This window comes from Dreissena polymorpha, chromosome 14, assembly GCF_020536995.1.
Source record: "Dreissena polymorpha isolate Duluth1 chromosome 14, UMN_Dpol_1.0, whole genome shotgun sequence".
Lineage (NCBI taxonomy): Eukaryota > Metazoa > Mollusca > Bivalvia > Myida > Dreissenidae > Dreissena > Dreissena polymorpha.
This window is the reverse complement of record NC_068368.1, coordinates 4,483,858-4,497,756: the sequence shown is the minus strand read 5'-3', so window position 1 is coordinate 4,497,756 and position 13,899 is coordinate 4,483,858. Positions and strand designations below refer to the sequence as shown.

General features: G+C 33.1%; 1 protein-coding gene across 6 annotated transcripts in view; it reads right to left on the bottom strand.

Annotated features, from left to right (window-relative positions):
• LOC127857138 (transcription factor CP2-like) overlaps window positions 1–13,899 on the bottom strand; it is a 150,527-nt gene that overhangs the window by 29,073 nt on the left and 107,555 nt on the right. For all 6 annotated transcript variants that reach the window (XM_052393511.1, XM_052393515.1, XM_052393510.1 and 3 more), the window contains one exon: window positions 4,206–4,274. In XM_052393511.1, the coding sequence (XP_052249471.1) occupies window positions 4,206–4,274 (69 nt within the window). The remainder of the gene's footprint in view (window positions 1–4,205; window positions 4,275–13,899) is intronic.

Below are 13,899 nucleotides of genomic sequence, written 5' to 3'. Positions count from 1 at the left end.
GTATAATACTTGTCTACATATTTTAATCTTGATCAATGTTTTCAACATTTTTTTTTAATAATTGCAAAATCACTTACATAAAAAACACAATTATTATAATAATACAGTTTCATTGACTGATTTAAACCATGTACTCTTTACTGCTATGATTGCATCACTGGTTTGAGCACTTCATTCATGACCAACTAACCATGACATTGAAGGTCATACGTTTTAAGGTTGTGATCCCAGTTTCAATTATGTTTACAGTTTGTGGATTAGTGGATAAGAACAACAATATCTCTCTTGATAGTTTCTGGAGTTTTAATTGTTTTTAATTTATTCGTTTTTGCTGCTGCCTTATGTTCTAGTCCTTGCATGAGCAATCAATTCTCTCATCCTTAATTTTCCCTTTCTTCACTTTCTATATGTATTATGTATAATTCTTATTTCTGGCATATTCAATGTATGTCTTAAAGCACCCCAATGTATTGCGTAAATACTACTGCAAGGAGAGAGACTATAAGAATTATTTCTTTCCATTCAATCCTTTTCTTATAATGATTATATTGTGCATGATTGAGGTACACTGTATTTGCCAAAAGAAAGAAATATGCTTAAACTAATTGTTTTCTAGATGAACTGATATACAAAACAATTTGATAGCATATAGGTCCGTGTATATACCGTCTTTTCCTTTTTCATTTAACATTCGAAACAACGAAACACAAAAATCAACGCATATAAGTTCATATTCAGATTTTCTAATAACTGAAACTTAAACAAAATACGAAAACAAAATGAACTTCTTTATATCTTTTTCGTTGTACTTATTATAAAACAAAAAACGAAATTGATTTCCCTGTTCATATTTTGTTTCAATTCATATGACAAAAATAAAAGTTTGAAAATTGGAACTGATTGTTTGATGTCGTTTACCGTTCTTGGTTTGAAAAAATGGTATACGAAAAACGAAAAACGAGTGGCGTTTGCGGGATGTGATGCTGTCTTGGGAAGGTAACTCTTTAGTGGCTTTTTGCGCGAATTTTTCTCCCTTACATAAGACACGCCCGTAAGGGACAGAGACGTGAATATTTTCAGTTGTTTTTCCAGGTATTGTATTTTTCCAATATGAAATGATCATAATCTTGACATCGAAAGGTTTTTCAACGTACCGGTATTTCATGCCGATCCAGCCGATTAGATAGGGCTATAATTAGCCTCTTATGACACTTCTTGTTCTTTGCCCCTATGCTATGTAAATTCAGTACTTATTTTACAAAAAAAAACAAATTCGTTTTAATCCTATTATCATTGGGGAGTTCCTTACATTTTAAGAGCTGCAATACCCCGACCCCTGAGTCCCGTATTTTTATTTGTATTACCCGTTAGACCCGCATGACAATTTAAGGACACAATAATCGGCGGCGGCTGCTAAAATGTCCCTATGTTTTACTTTTAACGTCACCTCGCATAATAGAATTTAAAAAATGTTTTAATCTTATGGAACGGTAAAGTGCAAGGTGTCTAATATATAATTTCCAATTCGTTCGATTAATAACAAATACATGTAGCATTTAACAACTGCATTGTGATATGTCTAGTGATTTTAGCTCTAAGACAAGAGTTATAACCAAACACCTTATATGAAACCGCTTTGCACTTGAAAATGAAATTAACTTAAATATAATTAATAAATGTGCCAATTTAATAACTTATTAAACAACATATTAAATGTTCCTGAAAGAGTGCCCAAGATATAGTTAATGCTAACAAGATATATACATTCTAATGATATTATAACGCCGCTTAATATTTTTTCCTTTAAACGTTATGTTACTTAAAGAAGGCGAATATCATGCGTCACGCCTATAGAATCTACTTGCACTCGTTGAAATGTTCCTTTAAGACCTCGGTTGTCTCCTAAAATGAAACTCGAATGCCATTAAATGTGTTTACATTTGTAAAAATACGTGTATGATTTGCTGAGTCAATGATATATATGAGGAGCGCGCCATCAAGCGTTCGCTTGCATGATCTGTTAAAGTACATTTATTAGTCGAAAAGTGTATTATTTTATTTGTTTTATACACATCCAGTTCATTTTAACATTCCTTCAAAAACTGGACAAAATCTGTGCACCAAACAAAAACGTAATTAAAAATAAATAAATAAATTTGTAACAATGTCAGAGTTGTAACTTATAAAATAAAATCCATTGACATAATGTACTATACTTAGCGTTGATTTTTCTGTTATTTGAATGATGTGTTCTCACAAAGAGTTTCAAATCATTTTATAATTATTATAAGCAAATTTTCTTTATTCTATAAAGGGAGCACCAAATATAATCATGCTGATAAAATTTAAAAAGAACTCAGTGCATGAACCGATAGCTTTATTACAACATACATTAATACATTTAGGACCAGTGTCACAGCCTACATTTGCAACTTGTTGCAAATCTCTGGTTGGATGCAAGAACTGCATGGACACCTGGTACGAGAGCCCACCGCCAGCCAGTTACCCGAAGTGTATGAGCCAGAACGGCACACGACGTGCCATGACAGGGCTTTATGAGGCCGTGCATGCTCTTAGGAATAATTCACTATACTAATTGAATGTACATGTGTGTATGTTTAGCAATAATGTGGATTTTTTATTTCATTTCTTAAACAGATATGAATACAGTGTAGTAAATAATTCGACTTTTGTTTATTTCTTGAAGAGAAAGGCTACGACGAACAAAGATATTTTATTGTGCAAGATTATTGTAATGCATGTTATACCTTAAATCAAATCCAATGACTTGAAACAAAAGCAGGCATGTATATTGGTATATAACTTTACTGTTGATCTATTCATTATTCCATTAGACTAGCCAAAAAGAGCTGTGCCAAGACTCGTCTATTCTTCCACTATAAAACATGTAATAGTGAACATTTTATTATTCAAAATAATAGTTACAAAGAGAGGAAACTGCGCACTAAGATTAATCATGAGTTATCATCCAAATAAAGCTGCGCAGCGCCTCTCGTTTTCCGTTTTCCGTGTATCGTTTTATCAAATCAAGAACGATAAATGAGAGCAGGCGCTTTGTTTCAATCTTCAAATATTGATTTTTTTTAATTTAAATTGAAACGAAATAGGAATAGACATACACGTTTCGTGTTTTGTTTTGTAATGCGTAAAACGAAAAACGATATAAATAAGTCGATTTGTTCTTTGTTTTTTGTATTTGTTTCGGTTATAAGAAAATCGGAATATGAACTAATATGCGTTTATTTTCTTGTTTCGTGTTGTCGAATGCAAAACGAAAACCGAAAAGACGGTATGAACACGGACCCATATAACTGGCACTAATAACAGGTTCCTTTTAACTATTTGCAGCACAAATCTACAAATATTTACTAAAGCTTTCACAGCAAAAACACCATCTCCGAAGTAGTATACATGATCAGTTAATTTCAAACCAAAAATACTGACAAAATTTTCAAAATAAACTTCTCTACTGACCAATACAATACATACTCAGAATAATAGTAATTAACGGAGAGGAATGAATTGAAATGTCATTTTGACAATCTTGAGCACATTCAATTTTGTTATCTGTATATTTATGTTTACATGTGTGCATGTTTACATGCAACATCTGCTTGAAATAAAGTTTAGAATAAAAAGAAAAGTTTAAAAAGCTTCAAAAAAGAACCGAAAATTTTGAAACAATATATTATGTACTCTTGGAATATGACATCAAACCTTAAATGGACTTCAGTTTGGTGATTTTCTGATACAAAACTGTTCATTTCATGTCCAAAATACATTTTTGTACTACTGTCTGTTCTTTTGGTAATAATTAATTTTCCATCACATTTTCATTTAAGGTGACAGTATTTATTATCATTTTAACTGTATTTTGAAACTTGGTTCATGTACGCATGGACACAGTTTAATTTTATGCGAATTTGAAGTAAATCCCATTAAATGTCCAGTTTTGTGGTAAAATCATTTTACGATGCAATTATGTATGTCTATATTGTACTTATGATTTGTCAAAATTTATAAATACAACAAGTTAAACAAATTATTATGTATTGTTTTAAAAGTACAGTTTATTCCAAGATTGATGTCTCATTTCAGCATCATATAGTAGTAATGTTTGTTATACTACATTCTCATAAATAACGATCTTACAAGCTTCAACGAACACAGAACATTTTACTCACTTTTTCCGATCCGGTCCGCTTTTCCATCTTTTCCCGGTCGGTCTTGTGCTTGCGGTCGGCCCCCTTGGGCTGAAAATATGCCAGATCGAACCATAAGAAGATGAGTCGCTTACAGTCCACGCACAGTCCATTCTTGAAATAGAATATCCAAACGTTAACCTCAAACATTGGGACTATACTTGGACACGAAACAGTGCCTCATGTCCAGTTGAAGAGAACAGGTCAAAAAGAGTCACTCTCCATAATCAGCGAGTAGTATCGGATGAAATAAGGAGCAGACGCGTAATATCCAATTGAAAAGGGGGGATAAAACTAATGTTCCAGAGAGATTCAGTGAATAGCCCATGGAAAGGCGGATAAGCACAGTAGATGACTACAGTGATTTGGATAAGCACAGTAGAGGACTACAGTGTACACCGCAATCAACAGCCATTAAATGTGTGTGTAAGGCAGTCAATTTCCAATGCAGCAGGAACTATAAAAATTGGTATGTACTGGTTTAAGCTAGTCAGAGGGGATATCAGTGTGTCTTTCTACACTTATTATATTCTGCTTTATGTGGTGTAAATTAGGTTTGAACAATGGAAGGCCAGGAGTTTATAATCTCTTGACTTATGTACTTAGGCCAGCGTTTTTTTTAATTTGTTTAACGGGAAATTTTTCAAACAAATTGAGTCGGGGGGGGGGGGGGGGGAAAATAAAAATAAAATCATGAAAAGTGAGCAGTCTACCACACACAAAAAACAACTAAAACTGTCTAAACCGATTTTTTTTTTTTAATTTAAAATTAAGCCAAGTTAACCTTATATATACTTGCATTAACCTTAAAGTGTTTTATATATCTTATTACACTGTTGTAGAAGCTTTTTATAATAATAGCAAACATATTTTTATATATATTTATATGTAAAAGCACCTTTCACATGTATTATACTATATTGCTTCAATAGAGACCATTAACCACGCCAGGTGTGTAGTGTATTATAGTGATCGTTAAACTTTTGTTGAGTGTTTATCATTATGTATGTTTATAACAAATATAGCATGCATTTGCCTTAATTAAAAAAGAATTGAAAACTTTTTAAATTGTTTAATAGATTTGAATAACAACCAACTTTGTAACTTTCATCCATGGGTGGAATATGCACACTAAAAAATACTATTTAATATACAACAGACTTGCTTTATATCATGATAATTTGTAATCATGAGAAAAAATGAGCCACATAACAGGAAATTGGACCTTAGGGCGATTGCGACCATTTTGGCTCCAAAAGAGCAGTCTGATCAGGATCCAAACTGTTCAACATAATCGTCATTCAGTTAGTACTTCTAAAGATGTTAAGCGAACACTTTGGATCCTGATCAGACTGCGCTTGAATTAATCTTGATCCAAACTTTGTGTAGTGATTTTAGTTCTAGTACATAAAATGTGAATATTTCATTTAAGAAACCGTGAGTTATAGACTTATAAAAACATGTGCTGCATTTCATTTTATTTTCAGAGAGAGTTATAGTGTTTATATATGTAAAGTGAACACAAGAGGCATGACTACAATATTTGGTGTGTAACATCGTTATGAGGTTCTCTTTGAAGTTTGTTCAAATCATGCAGAAAATTTGCCTTCCCTAGGGGTTACTGTTTTGCTTATAAATATAAATAATATAATCATTCTCTGAAACCGCAAGGCCCTTTGGTTTGTTGCGTTGCATGCCAACCATATAGTGGTTCTTTGCTAAGTTTCTTCAAAGCATGTCTCCGTGGTCAAAACTGTTTGCGCTTCAGAAGTCAACTGATTTATATAGATTAATGTCTTTATAATCCCTAACAACACAGACACCTCAAGGGTCAGGGGTTCAATATTTGGTGTGTAACATGTTAGTGTTTTCTTCTTCTAGGTGTGATCAAATCATACATTTGGAGTTAAAAATAACCCGTCCTTGTTTCACATGCTTAATATTTACTTATATAATAAAGAGTTAAACAATATTATTCTCTCAAAACCCATGGTTTAGGTGATAATTATTTTGTATGTGACATTGTATGGCGGTAATCTTCGTAGGTTTTGTATCATGTCCATTGGCTTCACATTAGCCCCAACAAAATATTGAGGTAAAAGACACAATCTACCTAGAAACCTAGATTTATTTCATTGAACATTTTCTTAAGTGAAAGCCGTATAAAGAATTAAATAGCACATGTAGCAAGGATTTAAATTGTTCTAGTAGAATTACTCTGCTGACTGTATATAACTTACTTGCAAGATTAATTATACATAGAACACAACTTTTGAACTTTGTAATTGTATATTTTAAAATAGTATTTTATTTTAATAATTTCGTAAAAGACTCACAGTATTGTCAAAATAAAATGGTGTAAACTTTTGCACATATTATTTCGTTCCTCTCTTATTCACAGTTTAAGTTCAAATGAAAATTTCTATGGAATGTGTTGTCTGTATTATTTTAAGGAGAAACAGCAATAACATGTTTTGGATATATAATAAACAGAGAGAGCTATATAAATGTGAAGATAATAATAACACTTGGAACAAATACATAGAGCCGATTGAGCACATTTATCAACAGAGCCTGAGGTGTGATAAATTTATTTGCATTCCTTGCGATACAAATCTTGCAGTATAAAAACATTATTTACAGTTGATAGAACATCATATTTCGGCTAAATAATAACTCATTTTTGGAAAATAATGTCAAGAAAAATAAATAAAACTTTCTTGTGACTTTGACGGACATACTAACATCGGGACCCAATGTTATTTTCTTCAGAAGCTGTGTTGCATACTTTTTTTCTAAATAAAGAATATATATGGGTGGGTGGGAAATGGGATTATTGATGCAAGTACCTGTGGTTCAGTCCTCATACTCATTATAAACCCCTGCGAAGATTTTTAGAACTGTTCTATAACATTTCTAGAATTGTACTGGAACTAATGACTAGAAGTGTTCTGGAATCATCCTTAAAATGCTCTAGAACGATTTAGAACAGTTGTTGAACGTTAAATGAGAATAATTTCTAGAACAATTTGTTCTGAAACAGTTCTGAAGGTTTGTTCTAGAACAATTCTTGAACTATCGTTCTAGAACTATTTCAGAATTTTTCTTGAATAAATTTCCAGAACTGTGATAGAATTGTTCTAGAATTTTTTCTCATTTAACGTTCAACAACTGTTCTAGAACAATTCTTGAACTATCGTTCTAGAACTATTCCAGAATTTTTCTTGAATAAATTTCCAGAACTGTTATAGAATTGTTCTAGAATTTTTTTCTCATTTAACGTTCAGCAACTGTTCCAGAATAATTCTAGAACATTTTCAGTATGATTACAGAACAGTTCTAGCCGGTGTTCCAGTACAATTCTAGAAATGTTTAGAACAGTTTCAAAGGGTTGCTTCAAACAAGTCTGGAACAAATGTTCTTAAACAGTTCTGAAAATGTCCGTAAACAGTTCTTTTCAATCTCTTCGGAGGCATCTGATGGGATCAGGCTCTTCTGTGTACAAGCAACTTGTCACGAGGCTCTGTAGGTGTTTGAGCACTTTGCTCTGAAATCATTTAGATAACAAATGTAGTCACATCTTAAACTAAACAAGAAGTCTAAATTATCCAGCTGGACAGTATTACAAATATAGACATAACGTCTTTTTATTTAGTCAATATTGAGTGTACTTATTATCAAAGTATTCAAACAAATTATTACACATTTGATCACAACATTAGTATTTTCAAATTGAGAATGCTTCAATACAGCAAACCTTGTCAGTAAACTGGTGCTGGATAACACAATTTGACATTCAGCACCAACTTAAATACGAACGCAATATATTAAAGACACTGTTGCAGGTTTTTATGATTTGAACGCATTAAATACTGGATTTTATATATTTCTAAGGGATTAAAATAAAAAGTATTAGACAACCAACATACTACTGATATTTTGCTTTGCAGCATTGTTCGTCAGGTCAATCTCTTCGGAGGCATCTGATGGGATCATGCTCCTCTTTACAGGCAACTTATCACTACTCTGTTGGTGTTTGATCACTGAACTCTAAAATCATTTATGAAATGTGTTGAAAAAAACCAAACTTAAGCATTGTGTCATGCGATCATGAATACTTTGTTTTAGTCCATCAAATTTCACATTTGGAAATTCTGGCTAGTCTGAGTAGTTACTCATACAAACAATTAGCTAATGTTATTGAACGTTTGTTCATCAGATTTTTTTTTCAAATAAATTTACTCACCCCTGGCTAGTGAGTGAGTGTGAAATTAAATAACTGTGAACAATGTGTTCATGTTTCATTTATAACAGGGAAAAAATCATATATCTATAGGCAGTGTTGACCAACTGATACAAAAATACTTAAAATAACACTTATTCAATGGAGGCAAATTGAATTTCTTAAGTCTCATTTAAGCGTCCAACTCACATTCATAAATATTAAAGCCTGTAATTTTGGACTGCCTGCCTGTCACTGAACTGTGAACATGCCTTGAAAATAATACCTACCTTGAGTTTTTTTCCTATCTTAAGTTGCCTCGAAAACATGCATAGGCGGTCGCTTTGCTTGCTTTAAGAGAAACCTCTTCATCTGTAATCAACAGTATATAGACATTTTAATATTATTATTATTATGATAATATATTTATTTACAAGATTATTTTTCGTTATCCGAAAATATGATTGCCTGAACCTGTACTATTTACAACAAATTGTTTAACAATGATCAGGAAGACCCCTTAAATTTAATATTGATTTATTTCAATACTTTGTGTTTTTTATCAATACACAGTGTTATAAACAGTAAGTGAAATATACTTGCTCTACGGCGATTGAAATATGGACATTTTTTAGGGGACATTGTTAACCAAGACACCGCCTCGTCAAATAGGTCCGCGTTGAGCGAACTGAAATATCATTTTGCGGTATTCTCCGGCAGGAATTTATTAACATTAGTGACGAGGCGGGCTTAACGCTTTCAGTCATAAAAAAAGTGTTCACCCCATTCAAGAACCTTTAAGATTGGTACCAAAACGTTTGGCTATCAAACGAATTTACTTACGATGGATTTCACTGATCACCGCATCGTATGTTTGTTTTTGGTAAGTGGCTTTGATGAGATCTCCCTCCTGGTAGTGAGCAACATCTATTTTGGGTGCGACTACATTTTGTGGTTCGATAAAGCTCATAACGCGATTGAACAAGAAAATAACGTCTGCCATTTTAAAAAAGCGCGCTTATATGCACCCGACTGTTTTTCGTTAATGCTGCTCCGCTGACAGTCTACGTAAATAAAATAAAAAACCTGTCAGCTCTGTTTTGTATATTTTGGCCAATGAAATTATCTCTTACATTTGGGGTTAGGCTGGGTACATTTTCAGAGACCCGTATGATGCGGTGCTGAAATAAGCTTTGGAATTTAATTTTCCAACTTAAAATTAATCCCTCTTTACTAAATTCATATCTTCATGTTAAGTTAAATGACACATCGAAAGGAAAACCATCTTCATGTATCGGAAAATGGTTAGTACCAGTGCTTGATATGTGATAAAGAATAATCAACCAGACAGAGAGTTCTTACGATGCTGTCCGGTAATCTTGCGCAGTTAAGGGTCAATTGGTTTAAAAACATGTTCTTTTATAAATTGGCAACATAATATCTAAATTTATTATGAAAATTATAAGTTCATGTGCTTAATAACACAAAAATATCTGATTAATTCAGTGAAGAACTGTCCGATTTGATTTCAAAACAAACATGACTCACCTCATTTTCAAACTATCACAGTGTCGGGTAATCTTGCGCACTTTGTATAATGACCTCGTTTAGGCAAAATTGTAGACATATGGTGTCCAATTATTGACAAAAAACATTCCAGAAAAATATTTTAAAAATCAGTTTGCAAAACCATTGAAATTAAATGTGGATTTCTAGTGCAGTTTTTGTTCACTACAAATCAAAAAATATATAATCACTAATAATAGTGGACAATTACAACAATGTAATAAAAAAGTACCGGTATGCATGAAAAAAAATGCATAACAGGTTTGATACCACGATCATGCTTCCATAGTGTACAGAAAATATCAAAACTAGGCCATTGCGCATGCGGAGATCATACCAAATTGGTTTGACAGAATGGCGGGAAATGATGACTATGTCGTCTGATGCGATATATTTTCATGGCAAAAAATACATTAACTGATCGGATATTGTGCAATGGAATGCTTAATTACACGTTGGATTTATGAATTCTTAATTTAAAGTATGAAAACGCTAAAGACTGCAGGGAATTTGTGATTCATTTTGAATTTTTCCTAAGAAGCCCAGTGTTAACGATGTATAGGGATGACGCAACCGGTGTTTAAATGTAATGATCGAATTTTATTTTGCATAGAATACGTAACTTTTAAATCCGTTAATTCTTTAAAATGTGAAATTCCATCTTTCATCACTTAAGAAAACCATTCGTCGTCTGCGAGATTCGCAAATGCGAAGTGCGCAAGATTACCGGACGTGCAAGATTACCGGACTTAACTGTTCACTTAGAAACACGGGTTAAGTAAGTCAACGTGTATTGTGGGTCGAACACTATTCTTAATACAGCTGTTATTACAATTCATAAATGGTCCATTTGCTGAAGGGCGAGTATAAGGCAAATGGGCGCATTTTTTTTCTGTTTTATAACTGGTTATCATTTTTTTAAACCACATAAACACCAATGCTTATTTGTTTGAAGATTACACTGCAAGTTAGGCAAGTGATTTCAGTATTTAACAATGCTCAATGTTTACATTGAAAGTCTCATTGCACGCAACTTCAGGCTGGGATTATAGACCTGTGATGCTCACTAAAATAACTTCTTGAGGCCCGGGAATAGTTTATAATGAGACTTTAATCTATCGATGACTACAAGAAGACGAGACTTGGCAAAACATTAAATAATCTAAAAATTTGTGAAATTAACATTAATAACATGCAAGAGTAAAATGGCATTGGTCACCTTTACACCCATGTATTCTGGAATGCCTGACTGAATAAAGTAAATTACTGAAATTTTAAGAAAAGCACATTTCTAAAACATCATTACAAAAGAAAACACTTTGTTTACATAAAACGAAAAAACAAGTGTTATTTTGTCCGAATTATGTTGCCTTCCAGAAGTAGTTTCACACTTGGTAGTGTGGCTCACACATGAGGTAGAATGGCCGTGGTAACTACTTGGGAGGCAAAACAACTAGGGGAAAGGAAACTACTTGGGAGCAAAACAACCTGATACTGTACAGAATTTAATTTTGTTTGAACATGTTGATTTTTGTAAACCACAATCATTTGCTTGTGAATTAAGTTTCTGTAATTTTAAATCTGTTAATGAGTTAAAAAGTTTACATTTGTTTCAAAATATACATTCATATGTCTTTTTTCCAGGTCCACTGAAGCATGTGAAGAAACTGTATGTTGATGATAAAACACTTCCAGTGCCACGTTCTACGCACTATTGGAGACAGATTTAATGTAGAAAAACTACACAAATATCTGAATAATGTTATGAAAAAGATGGATGAAATCCACCCATTACAGTTACCAGAAGCTCCTGTTGTTAGTCACCTAATTCCAGTTTAGTTCTCTGAGATTCTTGTGATGGTGAATGTTGAGGAACTCTGTGAAGTCCTAGTGTTTTAGTTGACACAAGATTACATGCAAATTCAGAAGACACTAAGTATGCAGAATTCCGAACAGATAAAGTAAAAAAAATAAAATAATGTGTAATTTGGTGACAAATTATAGTCAGTTATATACATGTATATGTATGTGTGTAGCAGAAGATTTTGTAAGGACTTAAAGGAGAAGTACATTTTGGTATTTCAGGGATAATTTTCTCCAGTTCTCCATAAAAGCTTATGTTTGGATACTCATTAGGAGTGCCTCGTAACGTTGTTTCTAGTGAGTACCCACATAATGTTTTAGGATTAGAAATAAGACAAAGTATCCCAGACCTATCAACAAACACTCCTCCTTAACATTAGTCCTCTGTTTGTGTATGATATATATATATCCCATGATATGACAGCAATATCTTGCAGACACCACAGCAAGCAAAGTTTCAATGTGAAAATTGTTTTGAAATATAATTTGAAAGAAGTCAAATTATCATTGTCTGAACTAGTTTATTTTAAATTTGTAGAACAATTGTAGGACAATTGTAGACTTTGGTTCTAGACCTGTTCTATATGTGTTCTTATTCCCCATTAGAATGTTTGTAGAACTTACTGGTTCTTAAAGAGCTCTAAATGTGTTCTAGAACTGCAGTTTAGAACATTTTTAGAAATTTCTTGAACTTATTTTGTTCTAGAAATGTTCTAAAAATGTTCTTGTATATTATTGGAACAGTTTCAGAACTAAGCCTTGTTCCACAAATGTCTGGAATTATTCTAGAAAACAGTTCTGGAACAATTCCAGAACATAAGTTCTAGAACGTGAATATGGAACATTCTAGAACTGTTCTTGATGTTCTAGAACAGTTCCAGAACCGTTCCAATTTCTAGAACAAATCTTCGCAGGGGAAGAAACGTAAAGTAGTACTTCTTGGACATTTTCGGGATGTTGATTGTTATCTATAAAAATATTACAGGATATGCATTTTAATAAATACGCATATTTATTAAACCTACCCAAAACTTTTATACACAGAAAGTTATCGATGGTGACACCTCTGTATCATCTGCAAAAACTCATTATTATTTTTAATTTCGTATCACATAATATGGGTATGATGTCAACAATGGTGTTCTGAAGATTATCTTTTCTAATTGAAATTGTTTCTGCTCCGTTTTTAATAAATTTGATTTTAAAATATGCTATCATGGACGATCCATCTTTCGAACCTCTTAATTTTTGACATGTCAATTTGACTCAAATATAATATTGAAATTAGTGATACATATTAATTAGTACTCTATTTGATAAATAACTTGTTTCTACATGGCTGGCAACTTTAATCGCTTTGTAAATCCTCTTTTGATAACAGATTTTTGCAAGTTTCCAGCACATTCATATCATATAAAACTAGAAATGGCGCGGCAGAGGCCGACGCGTATCCCCACGCCGCATGTTTGACCCAAGGGCGCCCCAGGGTTGATCATGGGGCCATGCATAGTTGAGATTGACTGTATTGTCATAAGAGAAGTTCAGTATCAATTAGAAGTGAATGGGTGTAAAAATAAAGAAGTTATAGTAAAAGGCAATTTTGGGAGGGTGTGGCCTATGTGGGCGGGGTGCCCCAGGGTTGGTAATGGGGCCATGCATAGTTGAGATTGACCGTATTGTCATAAGAGAGGTTCAGTATCAATTTGAAGTGAATCAGTGTATTAATGAAGAAATTATAGTAAAAGGCAATTTTGGGCGGGTGTGGTCTATGTGGGCGTGGCGCCCCAGGGTTGGCAACGGGGCCATGCATAGTTGAGTTTGACCGTTTTGTCATAAGAGAGGTTCAGTATCAATTTGAAGTGAATCAGTGTAGAAATGAAGAAGTTAATGTAAAATAACCTAATTTTTTTTTATAGTAAATGGATTTTTTTGGTGGGTGTGGCCTATGTGGGCGGGCGCCCCAGGGTTGGGATTGGGGCCATGCATAGTTGAGATTGACCCTAATGTCATAACAAAAGTTCAGTA